At 37.9% G+C, this 18444-nt stretch overlaps 1 protein-coding gene across 2 annotated transcripts in view; it reads right to left on the minus strand.

The window, feature by feature from the left end:
- The window catches only part of LOC114653516 (SWI/SNF-related matrix-associated actin-dependent regulator of chromatin subfamily D member 3), a 481542-nt gene that overhangs the window by 104606 nt on the left and 358492 nt on the right, over positions 1–18444 (minus strand). For both annotated transcript variants that reach the window (XM_028803878.2, XM_028803879.2), the window contains exon 4: positions 9464–9586. In XM_028803878.2, the coding sequence (XP_028659711.1) occupies positions 9464–9586 (123 nt within the window). The remainder of the gene's footprint in view (positions 1–9463; positions 9587–18444) is intronic.

Consider the following 18444-nt stretch of genomic DNA (forward strand, 5'->3'; position numbering starts at 1 on the left):
AGCAGCTCACTACTCAAAATGGTAAATTTGCAGGGGAGCCAGGTTTGAACTCACGACCTCCGGATTATAAGTCTATAAGCCACTGGCCTCTGCACGTGTATGTAGCACGATCGGCCAAGCACCTCAATCAACCATGGAGTGGAGCGAGCTTGCACACACCCACACCCGATTGCAGCCCTGGTCCTAATTGTTTATTTAAAACTTGCATGACGCCAGGGACAATTCATGACAGGGAACATCCACAAAACACATGGAACATAACACAGGTGGCTTACGTACAGTCATGGCCTAAATTATCGGTACCCCTGGAATTTTCCCAGAAAATGCACCATTTCTCCCAGAAAATTGTTGCAATTACAAATGTTTTAGTATACACATGTTTATTTCCTTTATGTGCATTGAAACAACACAAAAAACAGATACAAAAAGCCAAATCTGACATCATTTCACACAAAACTCAAAAACTGGGCTGGACAAAATTATTGGCACCCTCAACTTAATATTTGGTTGCACGCACTTTGGAAAAAATAAAATAGCGCTTCCTATAACCATCAACAAACTTGTTACATCTCTCAACTGGAATTTCCGACCACTCTTCTTTTGCAAACTGCTCAAGGTCTCTCAGATTTGAAGGGCGCCTTCTCCCAACAGCAAATTTGAGATTTCTCCATAAGTGTTCAATCGGATTTAGATCCGGACTCATTGCTGGCCACTTCAGAACTCTCCAGCGCTTTGTCTTCAACCATTTCTGGGTGCTTTTAGAGGTATGTTTGGGGTCATTGTCCTGCTGGAACACCCATGACCTCTGATGCAGACCCAGCTTTCTGACACTGGGCCGTACTTTGCGCCCCAATATCTTTTGGTAGTCTTAAGATTTCATGATGCCTTGCACACAGTCAAGGCATCCAGTGCCAGAGGCTGCTAAACATCCCCAAAACATCTTAGAACCTCCACCATGTTTGACTGTAGGTAGTGTTCTTTTTTTCATAGGCCTCATTCCGTTTTCTATAAACAGTAGAATGATGAGCTTTACCAAAAAGCTTTACCTTGCTCTCATCTGTCCACAAGACGTTCGTCCAGAAGGATTTTGGCTTCCTCAAGTACATTTTGGCAAACTCCAGTCTGGCTTTTTTATGTTTCTGTGTCAGCAGTGGGGTCCTCCTGGCTCTCCTGCCATAGCGTTTCATTTCGTTCAGATGTCGACGGATAGTTCGAGCTGACACTGTTGAACCCTGAGTCTGCAGAACAGCTTGAATATGTTTTGAAGTTGATTGGGACTGTTTATCCACCATTCAGACTATCCTTCGTTGCAGTGTTTTATCAATTTTTCTCTTCCTTCCACGTCCAGGGAGATTAGCTACAGTGTCATGTGTTGTGAACTTCTTGATTATGTTGCGAACAGTGGACAAAGGAACATGAAGATCTCTGGAGATGGACGTGTAGCCTTGAGATTGTTGATATTTTTCCACAATTTTTGTTCTCAAGTCCTCAGACAATTCTCTGCTCTTCTTTCTGTTCTCCATGCTTAGTGTGGCACACTCAGACACACAACAGAAAGGTTGAGTCAACTTTTCTCCATTTTAACTGGCTTCAGGTGTGATTGCTATATTGCCAGCACCTGTTTCTTGCCACAGGTGAGTTTAAAAGAACATCATATGCTTGGAATAAAATGATTTACCCACAATTTTGAAAAGGTGCCAATAATTTTTGGAGTTCTAATGTGACATGATGTCAGATTTGGCTTTTTTTTCTCTTTTATTTTGTGTTGTTTTGTAACGGTTGTCACATATTTTTATTTTTGTGTGTGTTTTTAACTATTTCTGCCGCTTGCTTCCTTTAGAGATTATGTCCAAAGGAATAAATTGAGTGTGGGATATTTCTTTAAGGGGAGTAGGGGTCCAAACAGTGCCTGTGGGTCCTTGCAAAAATAACTTTGGTGTGACGTAAGAGGAAGAATCTTCTTTAAAAGGCAAGGAGGCGCGTATTTTAAAAGGAGAGAGACAAAAGGAAAGAAGAGAGGAGGGAGGAGGAAGAAGAAAGTTTGTTTAAAGAAGTATCTGGGAAGAAGTGATTGGTAAAGCACGTAAGGCTCCGTAAATACGGTTGGACGCAACGAAAAGGAGTGCGAGCTAATCGGAAAGGATCTTCGGAGTGCACGACTTTAAGTGGCATTTGTGATGCGGGCAGCGGCCATGGAAGGACGCTAACGCTTAGACTCCCGGGTGAGACGGATTTCAGCTTTTAACAAAGAATCGTCGCCAAGCCGGTGAGATTGCTCCTTTTACCTATAAATACAGTTTACTAGTCTGTGGAGCGTAGTTGACTGGATTGCTGGATTATTCATGGACTTCCCAGGCCGTGTGGCTAGAGACTTTAAATCAAATTAATATAAATGGGACTGGGGAACGTGTGGGGATTGTGGGTGTGTGTGTCTAATTTATATTTGTATATATGTGTATATATGTGTATTCATACGGGTATTTACTGTGAATATATTGGGGTTGGTGATAAATAGGATATATCTCCGTTTCTTTTCCTGGCTTTCTTTCTTGCTTTCTTTCTGTATATTATAGAAGGGTAAAAGGGGGTGGCCTATTACTTAGTGTTTATTTTGGATAAGGATTGATTTAAAGAGTGTTTTATGATTGGTTTGATTTATAATATATATTCTTTTGGTTTGGTTAAACAACTGTTGGGTGATTATTTCTTTTTTGGTATAAATCCATAAATAACTCCATCTGGGGACATCAAAATTGGGTCTAAGGTTCTGTCGGTTTTCGGACATAATAGTATTATTTTTCCTAAGAGTAGGAGTTTTTTGTGTGTTCCGGGCTCCTCATCCAACAATTAGGGGAGTTCGCTACAGTTTCAATGCACATAAAGGAAATAAACATGTATATAAAAAACATTTGTAATTGCAACAATTTTCTGGGAGAAATGGTGCATTTTCTGGGAAAATTCCAGGGGTGCCGATAATTTCAGCCATGACTGTATGTAAACAAAATCAAAAACAAAGAATAATGCACAAAATCAACCAAAGTATTATCAACATAAATAAAGTAATCAAAAACAAACATAAAACATGAATTTCAGCTTTAGTTGGGGGGAACCCGGGCTAAGACATGACACAAACAGATTTCCAACATCCATCCATCCATCCATTTTCCAACCCGCTGAATCCGAACACAGGGTCACGGGGGTCTGCTGGAGCCAATCCCAGCCAACATAGGGCACAAGGCAGGAAACAATCCCGGGCAGGGTGCCAACCCACCGCAGGATTTCCAACATGAAAAATAAAAGACATTTTTTACTGAAATTGAGCTTAGAATTTAATCATTTGCTTCATTTAGGCCTTGCTTATCATTTAATCTTTTTCTATGAATTGTGCACTGCAGGCCGAAGAAACATACTTGAAGTGACTTGTAACTGATTACATCCTGTGAAGCCCTACTGTTAGATGCTACAGTAAAGGAATTATAAAGTAATTATATTATTCTTTCGAACATCACCCAAGACTATATTAAACATTCTCTGTTAAGTAAAGTAAACTTCTATATGACTGAGCTAACATTATCACTTGAAATTTTAACACCCAAAATGTAATTCTCTGCTATTGTGAACTGGCAGAAGAAAGGTGACTAGTACCCATATTTATCAAGTATCTCAGAATTACTTCCAGGAATTGGACTATAAGTTTGTAACAAAGTTAAGATATGCCAACTGGAGCTGAAAGCATTTTTAATAAATGAATTTGAGATATCAAAAAAATTATTTTTCTTTATACCTCAAAACGTAATTCAATATAAAGATGTACGAAATACGTTAAAAAAATGATTACATTTCCAGACAATTCTGAGATATCTGAAATTAATTCTGAGATATATGAAATACATTTCCATATATCTAAAAATAACTTCCTGTGCATTTTGAGATATTGCCAATGGATTTAAAAAATGTTACGATAACGTCTGGTGCAATTCAATCTATCTTAAATACCTTTCAGGATATCTGCTTAAAGTGACAGGAACTCCCATTGAAAAGATAGACAATTTTTCGGGAAATAATAATGATATATCTTGAATTTAATCCCTGGTCAGCCACTTGTGTATAATATCTATGATTAAAGAGTCATTTTTGATGATCACAGTGTTATTTGTAGGTGCTGAATGATGGTTTTGCCAAATCACCCAATGCACTTTGAGCTGGTCTCTTTGTCAAGGCTTCTAACGAGACTTTTAAGTTCACATATTTAGGGTGGATAGCACTTATAGAGAAAATAGTTTACATATCTTCTTCTTTCGGCTGCTCCCATTAGGGGTTGCCACAACGGATCATCTTCGTCCATATCTTTCTATCCTCTGCATCTTCTTCTGTTACACCCATCACCTGCTTGTCCTCTCTCACCACATCCATAAACCTATTCTTAGGCTTTCCTCTTTTTCTCTTCCTTGGCAGCTCTATCCTTAGCATCCTTCTCCCAATATACTCCGCATCTCTCCTCTGCACATGACCAAACCAACGCAATCTTGCCTCTCTAACTTTGTCTCCCATCCGTTCAACCTGAGACGACCCTCTAATGTACTCATTTTTAATCCTATCTATCCTTGTCACACCCAATGCAAATCAGGAGTAATTTGTGACAGACGGGTATCAGCAAGAGTGAAAGGGAAGGTCTGCAGGACAGTAATGAGGTATCCGTCAATAAGGGCGCGCATATAAAGGCGACCTTCAAAAGGGCGACCTCAATTGGGCGCAGCGAATAAAAGCGCACATAAATAAAAGCGATCTTCAAAAGGGCGACCTCAATTGAGCGCCGAATAAAGGCGCGTGCAAATAAAGGCGAGCTTCAAAAGGACGACCTCAATTGAGCGCCGAATAACTGCGCGCATAAATAAAGGAGTGCTTCAAAAGGGTGACGTCAATTGGGCGCAGCGAATAAAGGCAAACGCAACAAAATTACAGAAAATTTATTAGATAAAGGCAATGATTGAACATATAAAAAGGTGAGAGCAAGAATATTAAAACATCCAATTAATTAATGCATGAACTTCTAACGAACTATTTCTAAAGCTCTCTATATTTCGTTGTTTTCAAAATTACAGAAAATTAGATTAAGGCAATGACTGAATGTATAAAAAGGTGAAAGCAAGTTACACTTGAAGCTGTAGATTATGTGCAATGCCACGTAGATATTCGAGATGCGGTCTATTAGCATAATCAAGGACAATTAATTTAATTCGCTCCGAAGGTCATCCTTTTGAAGCGCTCCTTTATTTGCGCGCACATTTATTCGGCGCTCAATTGAGGTCACCCTTTTGAAGCTCGCCTTTATTTACGCGCGCCTTTATTCGGCGCTCAATTGAGGTCGCCCTTTTGAAGATCGCTTTTATTTATGTGCGCTTTTATTCTCCGCGCCCAATTGAGGTCGCCCTTTTGAAGGTCGCCTTTTTGTGCGCGCCCTTATTGAATAGAACCCAGTAATGAGACCAGCTATGTTATATGGGTTGGAGACGATGACATTGACCAAAAAACAGGAGACAGAACTGGAGGTGACAGAGTTACAGATGTTAAGATTTGCATAGGGTGTGACAAGGACGGACAGGACTAGAAATTAGTACACTAGAGCAGTGGTCGGCAAACCATGGTAAATTACCCCGAATGGGGTAAAAACTAAAATCTCAGGGGTAACGGAGACTCATTTAACCTAAATAAAAATTATATACATTATAAAAAATTAAATGAAATGTGAAAACAGTATTTTAGTAATTTAAACCTCTACATGACCGCTGAGACTAGCTTAGTACAGTCATCCCTCACAGCGCAGCGCCAGCGTACACGTATGTTACATTTGCATATTCTGGCATCCGATTTTGTAACTGCATGAACAGCATACGGGAACGTAGCGAGGTGTTCGAGTACTGATATAGTCACCCGTGTTGCTGATATATGTACGCCATTCTAACTTAGTCGTTTTTCACACCTATGTAATATTTGTGGATAAATTTTTGACAAGCAAGGTAACATAATGTTTTATTAAAAAAAGTTAAACTATTAATAAATGAAAAGGCCTTAATTTAACCGACATATGCTCAACAAATAACCACGGATGATTTTTACCTTTCAGATGGCTTCAAATAGGAAGAGAGTATACCATGAAGAGTTCCTCAATTATGGGTTCACACAAATAGAAGACAAGGGAATAATGAAACCACAGTGTGTTGTATGTTTGAAAGTACTCACTGCAGAATCTTTCAAAAAGAGTCAGTTAAAGAAGCACTTGGATAATTTATATTCACATCTATCTTCCAAGCCGCGGGAATGTTTTGTAAATTTAGAAAAGTCTGCCAAAAGACAAAGACTGGACAGCAACTTGAGAGACACATTCGATCGTTCAGCACACATTCAGCAGCAAAGGCAAGCTTTTAAGTATCCTGGTTGATTGCTCGAAACAAGAAACCACATACAATTGGTCAGGAATTAATTAAACCAACAGCTTTGAAAATGGCAGAGATCTTGCGTGGTCAGAAAGAGGCCACGAAACTGAATTCAGTGCCCTTGTCTGCAAAGTAGTAAAAGAAAGAATTTCAATTTTAGCAAAAAATGTGAGGGAACAAGTTATTTCTTCAATAAAAGAGTAAATATTTTGCTATTCAGCTTGATGAAACTACAGATGTCAGTAACAATGCACAGCTAATGGTATAAATTCGCTACAAAGGTACACATGCAATTGAAGAGGAATTGTTGTTTTGTTCCCCTACAAATTGAGATCACGTGGTATTGATGTCTTTAAATAAGGTGAATGAATATTTTAATACTCCAAGCATTAATTTGAAGTGGAAAGAATGCACTGCAGTGACTGTTGATGGAGCTCCAACTATGTTGGGTAATCTTAATGGTTTTTAGGCTTTGGCAAAAATAATAATCCAGAAATTGAAATTACTCACTGTATAATCCATTGCCAAGCACTTCTTGTTAAGCATTTGGAACCTGTACTGGAGACCGTCATGCATGACGTTATTAATGTCGTTAATTTTGTCAAACAACATGCACTCACTTAACGCACCTATTTCGTGAATTTTGTGAAGATGGTGAGGCTGAATATACAGACCTTCTCTACCACACAGAAGTAAGATGGCTTTCTCTTGGGGATGTTTTGAATCGAGTGTGTGCTTTGAAAACTGAACTTGAAATTTTCCTCACTGATCAAAAGCATATTCTTGCAGAGAAGTTCACAAACACCTCGTGGGTTGAATATCTTGCATATTTAACAGATGTTTTTGAGCATGTGAATGCACTGAACAAAGAATTGCAGGGAAAAAAATATCAACATCATTTCAGCCAGAGAAAAGATATCAGCGTTTGGATCAAAGCTTCTATATTGGAGACAGAAAATACAAGGGAACAAGATAACTGCATTTCCAAAGTTAGCTTTGTTTTTGGAAGATTCTGAAAATATTACTTTTGATGACATCAAAGATACACTTACAAGACATCTTACAAAACTCAGAGAGCGGTTCTCAAATTATTTTCCTGATTTTGATTTAAGTACTATCAGTTGGGTTGTTGATCCCTTTAAATGTGAAATAGCTGAAATACCAAAAGAACCTCAAGGATTGGCAGAGGCAATTCTTGAACTTCGATCCAATAATGAAGCGCAAATTGAATTTGAGAATAAAATCAGTCTGTCATCTTTTTGGATGACAACTGCTGCAAAAGCTATCAATATCACACATGAAGAGGCGGTCAACCTTTCTAAACAACTTATCTTTGCGAACAAGGGTTTTCCATATTAATGAATATTAAAACAAAGCAAAGAAATCGTCTGAACTGCGAAAATGATATTCAAATCGGGCTTACCTCCAAAACTCACAATTTTGATCTCATTGTTTGAGAAATGAAACAATATCATTTCTCAAAATGTGTGTGAATTGCATTTTTTTGTTCACTACCGTGTTTTGTTTATTTTGTTACTTATTAAATATTTTGCTTATTTTCACTTTAGCAGAGAGTTCTTTTTTTATATTTAATTTATTTACATTATTTATTCTTTAATATTTCATATTGGTGCAATAAAATATTTAAATTTTGAAAAGATTTTGATTTTTTCCCTTTCAAATCTCAGGGGTAATGTTAGAAAAACCAAATAAATTTTGGGGTAACGGCTAAAAAAGTTTGCCAACCCCTGCATTAGAGGGACAGCTCAGTTTGGACGGTTTTGAGACAAAATCAGAGTTGTATTGGTTTGGTCATGTGCAGAGGAGTGATGCTGGGTATATTGGGAAAAGGATGCTAAGGATACAGCTGCCAGGCAAGAGGAAAAGAGGAAGGCCTAAGAGAAGGTTTATGGATGTGTTGAAAAAAGACATGCAGGTGATGGGCGTAACAGAGCAAGATGCAGAGGACAGGATGATATGGAAAAAGCTGCTGCTAACCCCTAATGGGAGCAGCCAAAAGAAGAAGATCTTGTGGGTTTGTTTGTTTGTAAATCACGCAAAATTGGCTTCAATTTCACAAAATGTAACATTTTTTAAGATGAAATCTTATCTTTAAAACTTCTAGCACTTTTTAAAATCCATGATTTAAACCACATAATACAGTTGCAACATCAAGGGTATTTTCTGAGAAAATTGGTAATTTATGATGTACTTCAAGGTTTCTTGATTACAGAGTTTCCAAAGCTTCATGTCACTGGCCAGGGTCCTCCTGATAGAAGTTTCTCTGTGAGGATGCAGAAGGCTGACAATTTCTAAATTGCAGGACATGTGGAAAAGACTGTTTTTGTTTTTAATTGGCTGATATAGTGTAGAGTGTGTGGTAAATAGGATGAATGGATGTACAGTACTTATTTTGAAAAGGTACTGCAGAGGAAGCCTGTATTTTTGCCCACGATGATGAATGGAAAACTGAATTTGTAAAGGAACACTTTATCACTTGTGTTACCTCATCATTTATTGTTTACCGGATACAAAAGTACACTTTGGACTGTTTTTGAAGTTTGAAATTGACTTTGGTGCAATAAATAGACTTTAAAATATTTTTTCACCTCTGGTATTGGAATCATTTATAGTTCCACTGGTGTACTTCCTCATGTTACTACATGTCCTGGTTCTGTTTAAACCTCAGATTCTGGTTGTCACACAAAACAAAAAAGCCAAAAGTATACCGGACACACATGCTGGGACAAAAGAAAGAATGACATAACTAATCTAAAAACAGAATGAGTCAGAAGTTGTCACTTCTAGAAGCTTACAGGTAGATAACTGATTAACCTAAAGAAGTCTTCTTTAGAGCGATGAACATCTTATTTTAAAACACGAAGTTATATATAAAATATAATGTTAAAGTAGGGACTGTGTACTTTTATATTCCATGGCCATTTTGAACACTTTAACAATAAGTTAATATTTTCCTTATTAAAGTCAATGCTACTATTACAGTAAATTTCTTTTCGTCTTAAACATACCTTCATTGGCCTCTTTAATGCTTCTTGAATATCCACTCTTTTCCTCATGATGGTTTGGTCAAGTTTTCTCTCAAATGCTAGCAAATCCATGTAGGCCTGGGACTCTGGAACTAGATCCCGTATCTGTCAGAATAAGAAAAAAAAAAAAAAAAAAACTGATGAAATACTTATGACTTTATTTTGGTTGCATGTAGCACTTGAACAAAATCTTTTTAGTAAATTACATTTTGGGATCTTGAATTAAGTATGCAAAAGACCACAGGTCAATGTTCAAGCATAAAACCCTGAAAAAAATCAATTGTTTTCACTACGATAAACAGTGCTATGAATATCAACTTCATAAGCCAACACTCGAGTTCTTTGACACCAGACGCCTGTAAACCTGGCATTGGAAGGATGGGCATTATTAAAATTAAACTAAAACTTTATGTAAGGGCCAACTAATTTGGTTTGTTTATACCATCGTGCCATTTTTTTTTATTTTATTTATTTATTATTTATTATTATCTCAGTCCCTCCTGCTCCCAATTACAGTACGTGAATAGAGCTAAAAAAGCAAAAGCAGCACCAACAGAGCCTCAAAATAATTGAGATACATTCAAGGATTCAAGAAATTCAACATTTAGATACACAAGTTGTGGAGGGGATTTAAACGGCTGCTCTCAGTAGCTGGCTAGGAAAGTAACGTCTGGGTTTTTGGCCATCTGTTCGAGAAAGGCCAGTCTTTCCAGGTTGGTTACTTATGTGATTCATTACTATAGCATTGCTATAGTTATTTGTGGTTGTGATAAGTGGACAGTGGTGCTGTGCTGATTTTAAACAAATAATTGCGCCCCATTAGGTGCAGGCTCTGATCGGGCGTGGGTGTGTGTAAACGCACTTTGCTCTGGGAACGGTTGGGGCTTCTGGCTGACTGCGTATGCAAGTGCAAATGTAAGCGTCAGTCAGGCGCCTCATTATTGCCTTGGAGGGAGAGGCACCTCACACCTGCACCTAATTAGGAATGCTGTGTGTAAGAGAAGCCTGCACGGCAGAAAGAAAAAAGAGAAAGAAAACTTCCACAGAAAGAGAAAGAGAGAGAGAATGATAGAAAAGACGTGGAAATGGAGATTCAAATTTGGAGAGAAGAAAGGCAGGAATGGGAGAGAGCTGGTGGAAGTGAGAGGACATAGACACCTGGGAGGAGAGCCCATGGGGAATTGCAAGGTTGATGCTCAATGCTCAATACATAAAAAGATGTAAAATTATCAGCAAGAAAGCAAACAAACAGTTACGTAGGTTGATTGGTATATTAAGTGCAGAAAGATATACAGTAAAAAGCACTTAATAATAATAACTTAGCACAATGATAGTACAGGTTGACTCCACGCTGTTCCTTCTGGGAGCCTCTAGAACTCACCACCATTGACAGTCATAACTGAGATATGCCAGGCAAATGAGGATACGTACACCCAGACAAGGGGTAGGTGCAAAACACTATAAATTTACACAATACACCGGCTGTTACAGACACAAATCAAATGTATGTTTTTATTGTATAATATTAAGTTCATGTCTACATTTTGTTATTTATTACTAAAACATGAAAAACGTTTCTGTTTTAACAATGTGTTTACACAGATTGTTGTAGACACAAAACACACATCAAATTATTTCCCCTTACAATTCTGGGTAGCTTACTCCCAGATAATCAATCAAGGCAGGAACTGGGAAAACTTCTTGCCTGTTGTTAGGCGGTGGGAGGGGTGGTATAGCTTGCTGCTTGGGCTTATTGACACATTTAGAAGACAAAAGACGCTGACGGAGAGGTGCGAAGGGATTTAAGCTGGGCCAGATTTATGAGTTTTTTCGTTGGCTCTGGTAATTCTAGTGGTAAACAGACTTAAAGGCACTGTCACACAAGCATCAGCCCTCTTTGTCTTCTTCATCAAGCCACCTCTACAGGCACTCTCTTTTCCTTTGGCTTGTGGAATTGCCAGTCTGCAGTCAATGAAGCAGACTTTATTCCAGCTTTTGCCTCCCAACAGGGTCTATAAGTGGTGGCTATGACAGAAACATGAATTCAGCCAGAAAACAGACCAACACTGACAGTACTTTCTCTCAACTTCTCCCATATCTGCTATTCCATTGGTAGGGCTGGAGGGACAGGTATCCTTATGAGATTCACTCTACTAGGTTGTAGCGGTCAGGGGCCGCTAAGATTCACACCGTCAAAGATGACGGTGATTTATTTATTTTAATAGAAGAGATCCCAGGAACGTCCCCAGCCTTGGATCGACCCACACACACTCAGAACAGAGACAATAAAGCACACTAGGAAAGGCAAACAATTACAAATATAATGACCCAAAAATAATTAATGAAAACAGTAATACCACCCCTAACCCCTTCGGCGATATTACATTTAACAGATAAACACAAACACCACACAGCAAAGTCCATATAAACCAAACTGGATGAAGATGAAAAGTGACAGAGTTAAGTCCAGCGATCTGTATGTTGAAAGGGTGAAGGAAAAATACAGTCCTACCGGTAGTTACTGATGATGAGGATGAAATCAGATGGTTGATTCAGGAGCCCTCCACTCTTCTGGAAAACCAATGAATCCAACACAGTTCTCAGTGCACAGGTAGACAGACGACCCAGACCCCAACGAACGAATACAGTCCAGGACACAATGATTAATTAAAGTTCCAATAACAGCAGGCAGCAACGACAGCAACGACAGATAAACGCAACACGCACTGCACCCAAACAAAACAAACTTTTTTTTTCTCCTTTTGCCCTCTGCCCTCTTTTAAACCTCCTTTGACCACCTTTGACCCTGGTAGCCCCTGCAAGGACTGCTGGGAGATGCAGTTCTTATAAAGTAGCACTGCTACAAGGTTCACACAACTACACTACATTTGAACTGCATGCAATTACTGTTTGCTATCTAATTAATATTAACATTGTTATTTATCGCCATTCATCTTTGCTCAAGATCTTCCTCAATGAGCTGGATGAACGGCTCTCTTCCCTCCCACATGGCAGCAGCCCAATTCTAAGCATCAGAGACCTGAACATCTGACTGATCAGTCCCCCTGCAGATACAGACTTTCTCACTTTTTTTATCTTCTTCAACATAACATAGCTCCACATCCTACATACTCACAAGACTGACAATCTGCTAGGCCTTGTTCTTTCATGAAACTGAATTCCCACAAATGCAACTGTCACTCCCCTACACACATTTGACCATTTTTTCATTAAGTTCTCACTGTCTCTTCCCTATTCTCACTCTTTTGTTCTCCCCACTGTATCCTTCCACCATCACCTCTGCTGCCTCCCTCCCTGTTTCTCTTCCCTTGTCTTCTCCACTCTCTCTCCCCCCAACTACTTCTCCTCTCTCATTACCAATGCTCACATACACCCTACGTTCAACTCTGTCTTGATAATGTGTGTCCTCTCTCTTCCAGGCCTGCACGAAAAGGACTCTCCTGCCTTGTGCTTTCTGAAACACTTCACAGTCAATGGACTGAACTTAGCCTTTGGCTTCCTCCATTTCCTTCCAACTGTCCTAAGGCAGAACTAGATAAGTATCAATCCCTTTAATCATCCTTCTTTTCTGTCATTACCAACGCCAAGGTAAGTTTCTATCAGACCAGGATTCACAACACTATTGACACATGCTTGATATTCTCCACTTTTACCTCCATTTTTAATCCTGCACCTTTTTTTCCAACCACCATGACTGCTGATGACTTTGCTATCTTTTTCCGGGAAAGGGTGACTGCCTGTCATTATGCCTTATGCCCAAGCATCCCCCAACATTTTCCATACTCTCTCCACTCTCTGCCACTGATGTTTTCAACGTCCTCTCCAATAACCACATCACCTGTCCATTTGACCTCATCTCCTCTCATCTCCTTCAGGCTATTTCCCCCTCACTCATTTCTGCAATTGCACACATTATTAACACACTGTATCTAATCAAGTATCCTCTTCTTTGTACAGAATGGATTGCTCCATCCTAATCAGTCTGGTTTAAAAAGGAACCACTCTACTGAGACATCTCTACTGATTGTGGCTGACCGCCTACGGTTAGATATAGCTACCAACATATCATCAGTCCTGGTCCTTCTACGTCTCTCCTCTGCCTTTGACACAGTCAACCATGAGATTATTCTTGCAGTCCTCTCTGTCCTTGGCATCAATGTGACTACTCTCAGATGGTTTCTGTCCTAAATCTTGGATAGATCCCATTTCATCCAAAATGAAGGACCACCATCTACAGCTCAACCTGACAAAGGTTTTTGTTATTTCGGCCAGCCAGTCTGCTCAACTCCCCATCTCTGTACAGCCCTGCTCATTGTCATTTACACCTGCCAAGCCAATTTACAACCTTGGGGTGTTGACTGATGGCCAGCTTTGTTTCACTGACCATTTTTTTAACTGTATCTATTTCATGCAGATTCATTTCATATAAGATCCACAGAATCATACCTTATCTGACTGAGTATGCAGCACAATATCTGGTCTAGGTCTTGGTCTCATCTGTCTTGATTACTGCAACTCACTACTTCATATAAGCAACATACTTCCCTGCAACTGTAGTATCTGACATGGAGGCTTAATTGGGCAATCTAAAAAAAAAATCAAGTCACCATCTTGACCTGAAAGATTATATTAAATTTGTTTTCAGTAATTAGATATATGAAATAAGTTTAATGAACTTTTTGCCTGATTGAAGTATAGGCTATAGTCAACTAACAAGCCACTTTATGACAAGTATACTTAATGTAGATGCTACTTGTTTATGGGTTTCTCAAAACCCCACTTAATTGGCCACTTTACAAATGAGTATAAAATACTTTTGTTAATCCTCACCTACAAAAAGCATCATAGTTCGATTCAAAATAGACCATAATATGGCAACAGATGTGGTCCTTCGATGGGGTGAAATAAAGTTGTGAAAAACAATATGAAGTAAAAATGATAACATAATGGTAACCACATAAGACAAGAGAATAAATCAAGTACAAAAACAATTTTGTTCCATCTGCTTTTCAAAGCTTTATGGTATATTAGCTGTAGTGCTCCTTTACATGACGTATTATGGTAGTTGAGCTTGTGCATGTACCTTTTTTATTTGCTGCAAACTACTTGCATTAAAGAAAGTGGAGTAATAAAATGAGAAAAAGAAATTGGAGGAGTTGTCCCAGGCAATCAGAACAACAGTCAGAAAAACTGCTTTAACACTAGAATTACCAGAGCCTACGAAAAAACTCGTAAATCCGTCCCACCTTAAATCGCGTCTTAAATCCGTTTGCACCTCTCCGCCAGAGTCTTTTGTCATCTAAATGTGCTGATAAACACAAGCTACTAGCAGCCAGCTATTCCATCCCCCCACCAACTTAGAACGAACTTCTCCTAGCTCATGCCTTGCCTTGATTTGATTACAGTATCTGGGATTGAAGTGGAGTTTTAGAGTGGAAATAATATAGCGTTATTTGGAATACACGTATTTCATGTGTGTTCCGTTTCTATAGTAGTCTGTGCAAACACATTTTTAAAAAAGAAACGTTTTTCATATTCTAATAGTAAATGACAAAATGTAGGCATAAACTATATAACGTATGAAGCCTGAAGTCCATATATCAAAGAAAGCCGCATTAGCATGCCACATTGACACTCTTACTGCAACTGCCGCGGTGGCGTAATGGTATCAGCTCCTGACTGGGAATCAGAGGGTGGCGAGTTCGATCCCGCACGGCTCCACTTTGAGAAGTGAATTGCTCTTTTTCTTACAATTTTAGAATAACAACATAAATTTGATTTCAGTCTGTAACAGCCGGTGTAACTTATGATACTGGTAAAGGTTAGCTTTTTTTTTTTTTTTTTTTAATTCACTTTTCATTCTCGCAGTCGCATTCAGAATCAATCCATACAACCCCATCTGACATAAAGACGCGCTATAGGTCTGCAGTGTACCACGATGCATACTACCCCCCCCCTCCCCCCCAAAAGGGTTCTGACACACAAACGCTGGCGAAGCTGCCTTCTTCGTATCTCACCGTCACTTGAAATCAGCAGTTCTTAGCATTGCACCACGCAAGCTGTCGTATCAACCACAAACTGTAACTTGCTTTCTTTATTCTTCGGTTATAGTCTTGAATAAAAGTACACTTTTATTTATGTGAAAACAGCTGTGTCAGATGGGGTTGTATGCAATCAGATACTGTAATCAAATCAAGGCAAGGCATGAGCTAGGAGAAGTTCGTTCTAAGTCGGTGGGGGGATGGAATAGCTGGCTGCTAGTAGCTTGTGTTTATCAGCACATTTAGATGACAAAAGACTCTGGCGGAGAGGTGCAAACGGATTTAAGACGCGATTTAAGGTGGGACGGATTTACACGTTTTTTCGTAGGCTCTGATAATTCTAGTGTTAATGAATTCAGAGGTTTGTTTTTTTGTTGTACTGTAGTTTTATTAAAACGGATAGCAACTGTCTGAATTTTGACAGGGAGTGAGCTTGTGTTTTGTACATTAGTCAATTAGAAAAAGAGCAGATAAAGAAAAAATTGAAATTGTTGCTTAGCAAACAGTAGGCTTGTTAGCTCAAAAGCAAAATGTATGTTTTACTTGTAAACTTGTTAAGCGTGTTAGCTTTGTATCTTCTTGATAAACATCTTATGAATCTGTGATATATCTGTGGCCTTTTTTAAGTGTATGTAATGTGTTTATTATTTGTTTCTGTGTGTTATACAGTAAAAGTTTTAATAAATTACAAGAACTGCGTAATTACATTGATAATCCATGTGTATAATTTCAACCATTAGAAATGTTTAGCTGGTACACTGTAAAAAAAAATACTGATATTAAAAAAAGTAAATTTATATTTTAACAACAAAATAAAATAGTGTAATTAATGATTAGACATGATTCAGAACTAAAACTGCATGAATATTTTACATTTAAGCAGTGTTTAACTGCCAATATAAATTGACTGAATCAATGTGTGAGAACATATATATTTTTGTATTATTTAATTAAGTTTTGCTTCAGATAAATATATTAAAGAAGAAAGTTAACAAAATGACAGGTTATAATTATAAGAAGCATTTTATTTTCTTTCATGCCATATGTTTTATGGATAAATATTTTCTGTACATATTTTATTAGTTAAACATATATATTTCAAGGTAATTTTATTTTGGCATTTATTTGGTTACTAAACAATAGGCCTACAGAATTTAATTTTGTCAATAAAAAATAAACTAGTAACACCTGTGGTCTATAATTTAATTATAAAAATGCCAAAGTTAACACTTTAATATAGAATACAAGGCTGGTAATGCAAAAGCTTAGTGTAAATTTTTTTTTAAAGGGATAAAGAAGAAAAAATGGAAAATTGGGCATTTTAGTAAGATAAAATCAGTGATTGGTATTGACCCTAAAAAAATAAAACCTGACTGATGCATCCCTTGACTAAAAAAAGTAGCATTGATTGTCTGCTTAGCATCCACATCACAATTTTTCATTTTCAAATCTCTAACCCCCCATCATCTTCTTCTTTGGCAGGGGTATGACTACAGTAATAGTAATGTTTTGCAACATTATGCAAAAAGCTATCATAGCACACCAAGGTTGAGGTGAAAACCTAATGCCACCTTGCATTTTATGAAGACAGAGGCAGCACATTTTCCAAATAGCTATGCCTATAACTTGCATTCTAACAAGCCTCAGGTTTGCTGAAGTGCTGAACTGTGCAGCTCATTCACTGTCCTCTGGGGTATAGCTACAGATGAAAGGGCCACTCAGTTGCATTGAGTAGTTGTTCACCAACAAACTCGTCATTTCTTGTCTTCAGACACACTGCCAAATTGGTCCACAGATGAAAACACTGTAGTTATTCCCAGGGCACTTTGTCACAATATCTGTGACAGTGCATATAATCGTCACGGGAGGTGTGACTAGACTCCAAAAGGCTAGGTGTATACGTGGATATCAGCTACAGCCCAGCGATTTAACTTAAATAATGTGTGAGTGCTGGGTTTGAGGTGTGGTGAACAGAAACTCAATCAGAGAAAAAAAAATGCATATTCTTTTGATTAGATTTCCTATTTGCAGCCATACTCACTCTACAAACCAATTTATCCCCAATTCTTGTCCTTCCCTTTTATACCACCTCTCTTCATAGCCAACTGCAATGCACAAAATGTCTTGGTGTCTGTATAGGTAGATGCAACCTTAGTGGACAGATTCTTTAAAACTTTTAAAGAACATAGAATAATTATCAATATATAAATCTAATTATTAACTGTGCAAATTACATTAACTTAAAATATACAGTATCTAGATAATAATATCATACAAATGAATGCATTTGATCATGAAAATTGCATCATTTCAAGTATAAATCTTTGTATTGTAAATTGTCTGAGAATTGTCATCATGTGAATTTAATATTCTCTGTCCAGTGACAGCTGTCTGTCCCTGTGTTTGTTAGAGGTACTCCGTTTAAGAAGCACTTAGCGATTAACAAATAGGTTGGGGAGTAAATAGGTGTTGAGTGGATACTGAGACGTACTGACGTGCTGATTTCATCTTTGCAAATTAAGTAGAAGCAGCTGAGGGTTTTTGTATTCTGTGGTGTGAGAGTTAATTAAAAAATACATTTTGTTTTTGGTTGCTGCTTAGCATACGTGCAGGAATTTTTAAAGCTTTTTTTCCCTTTAGAATTGTTTTTTGCCCACACAAGAGCATAAGCAGCTGAGTGTTGGGGTTGGGGTTAGGGGCTGAGAGTTTGGAAAAGTTACTTGTACTTTTTATTTGTATTCAAACTATATACTTTATACTTTCCACTGTTTCAGATTTTAGATTTTAATTTAACTTTAATCTAGTTTATCTTAATTTAATCTGACTTAATTTAGTTAATTTTATTTAATTTTAGTTTATTTTATTATTTTTATTATTATTCTATTGTGTGTTTGCTTTTGT

Source organism: Erpetoichthys calabaricus, chromosome 6 (assembly GCF_900747795.2).
Source record: "Erpetoichthys calabaricus chromosome 6, fErpCal1.3, whole genome shotgun sequence".
NCBI classification, from domain to species: Eukaryota; Metazoa; Chordata; class Cladistia; order Polypteriformes; family Polypteridae; genus Erpetoichthys; species Erpetoichthys calabaricus.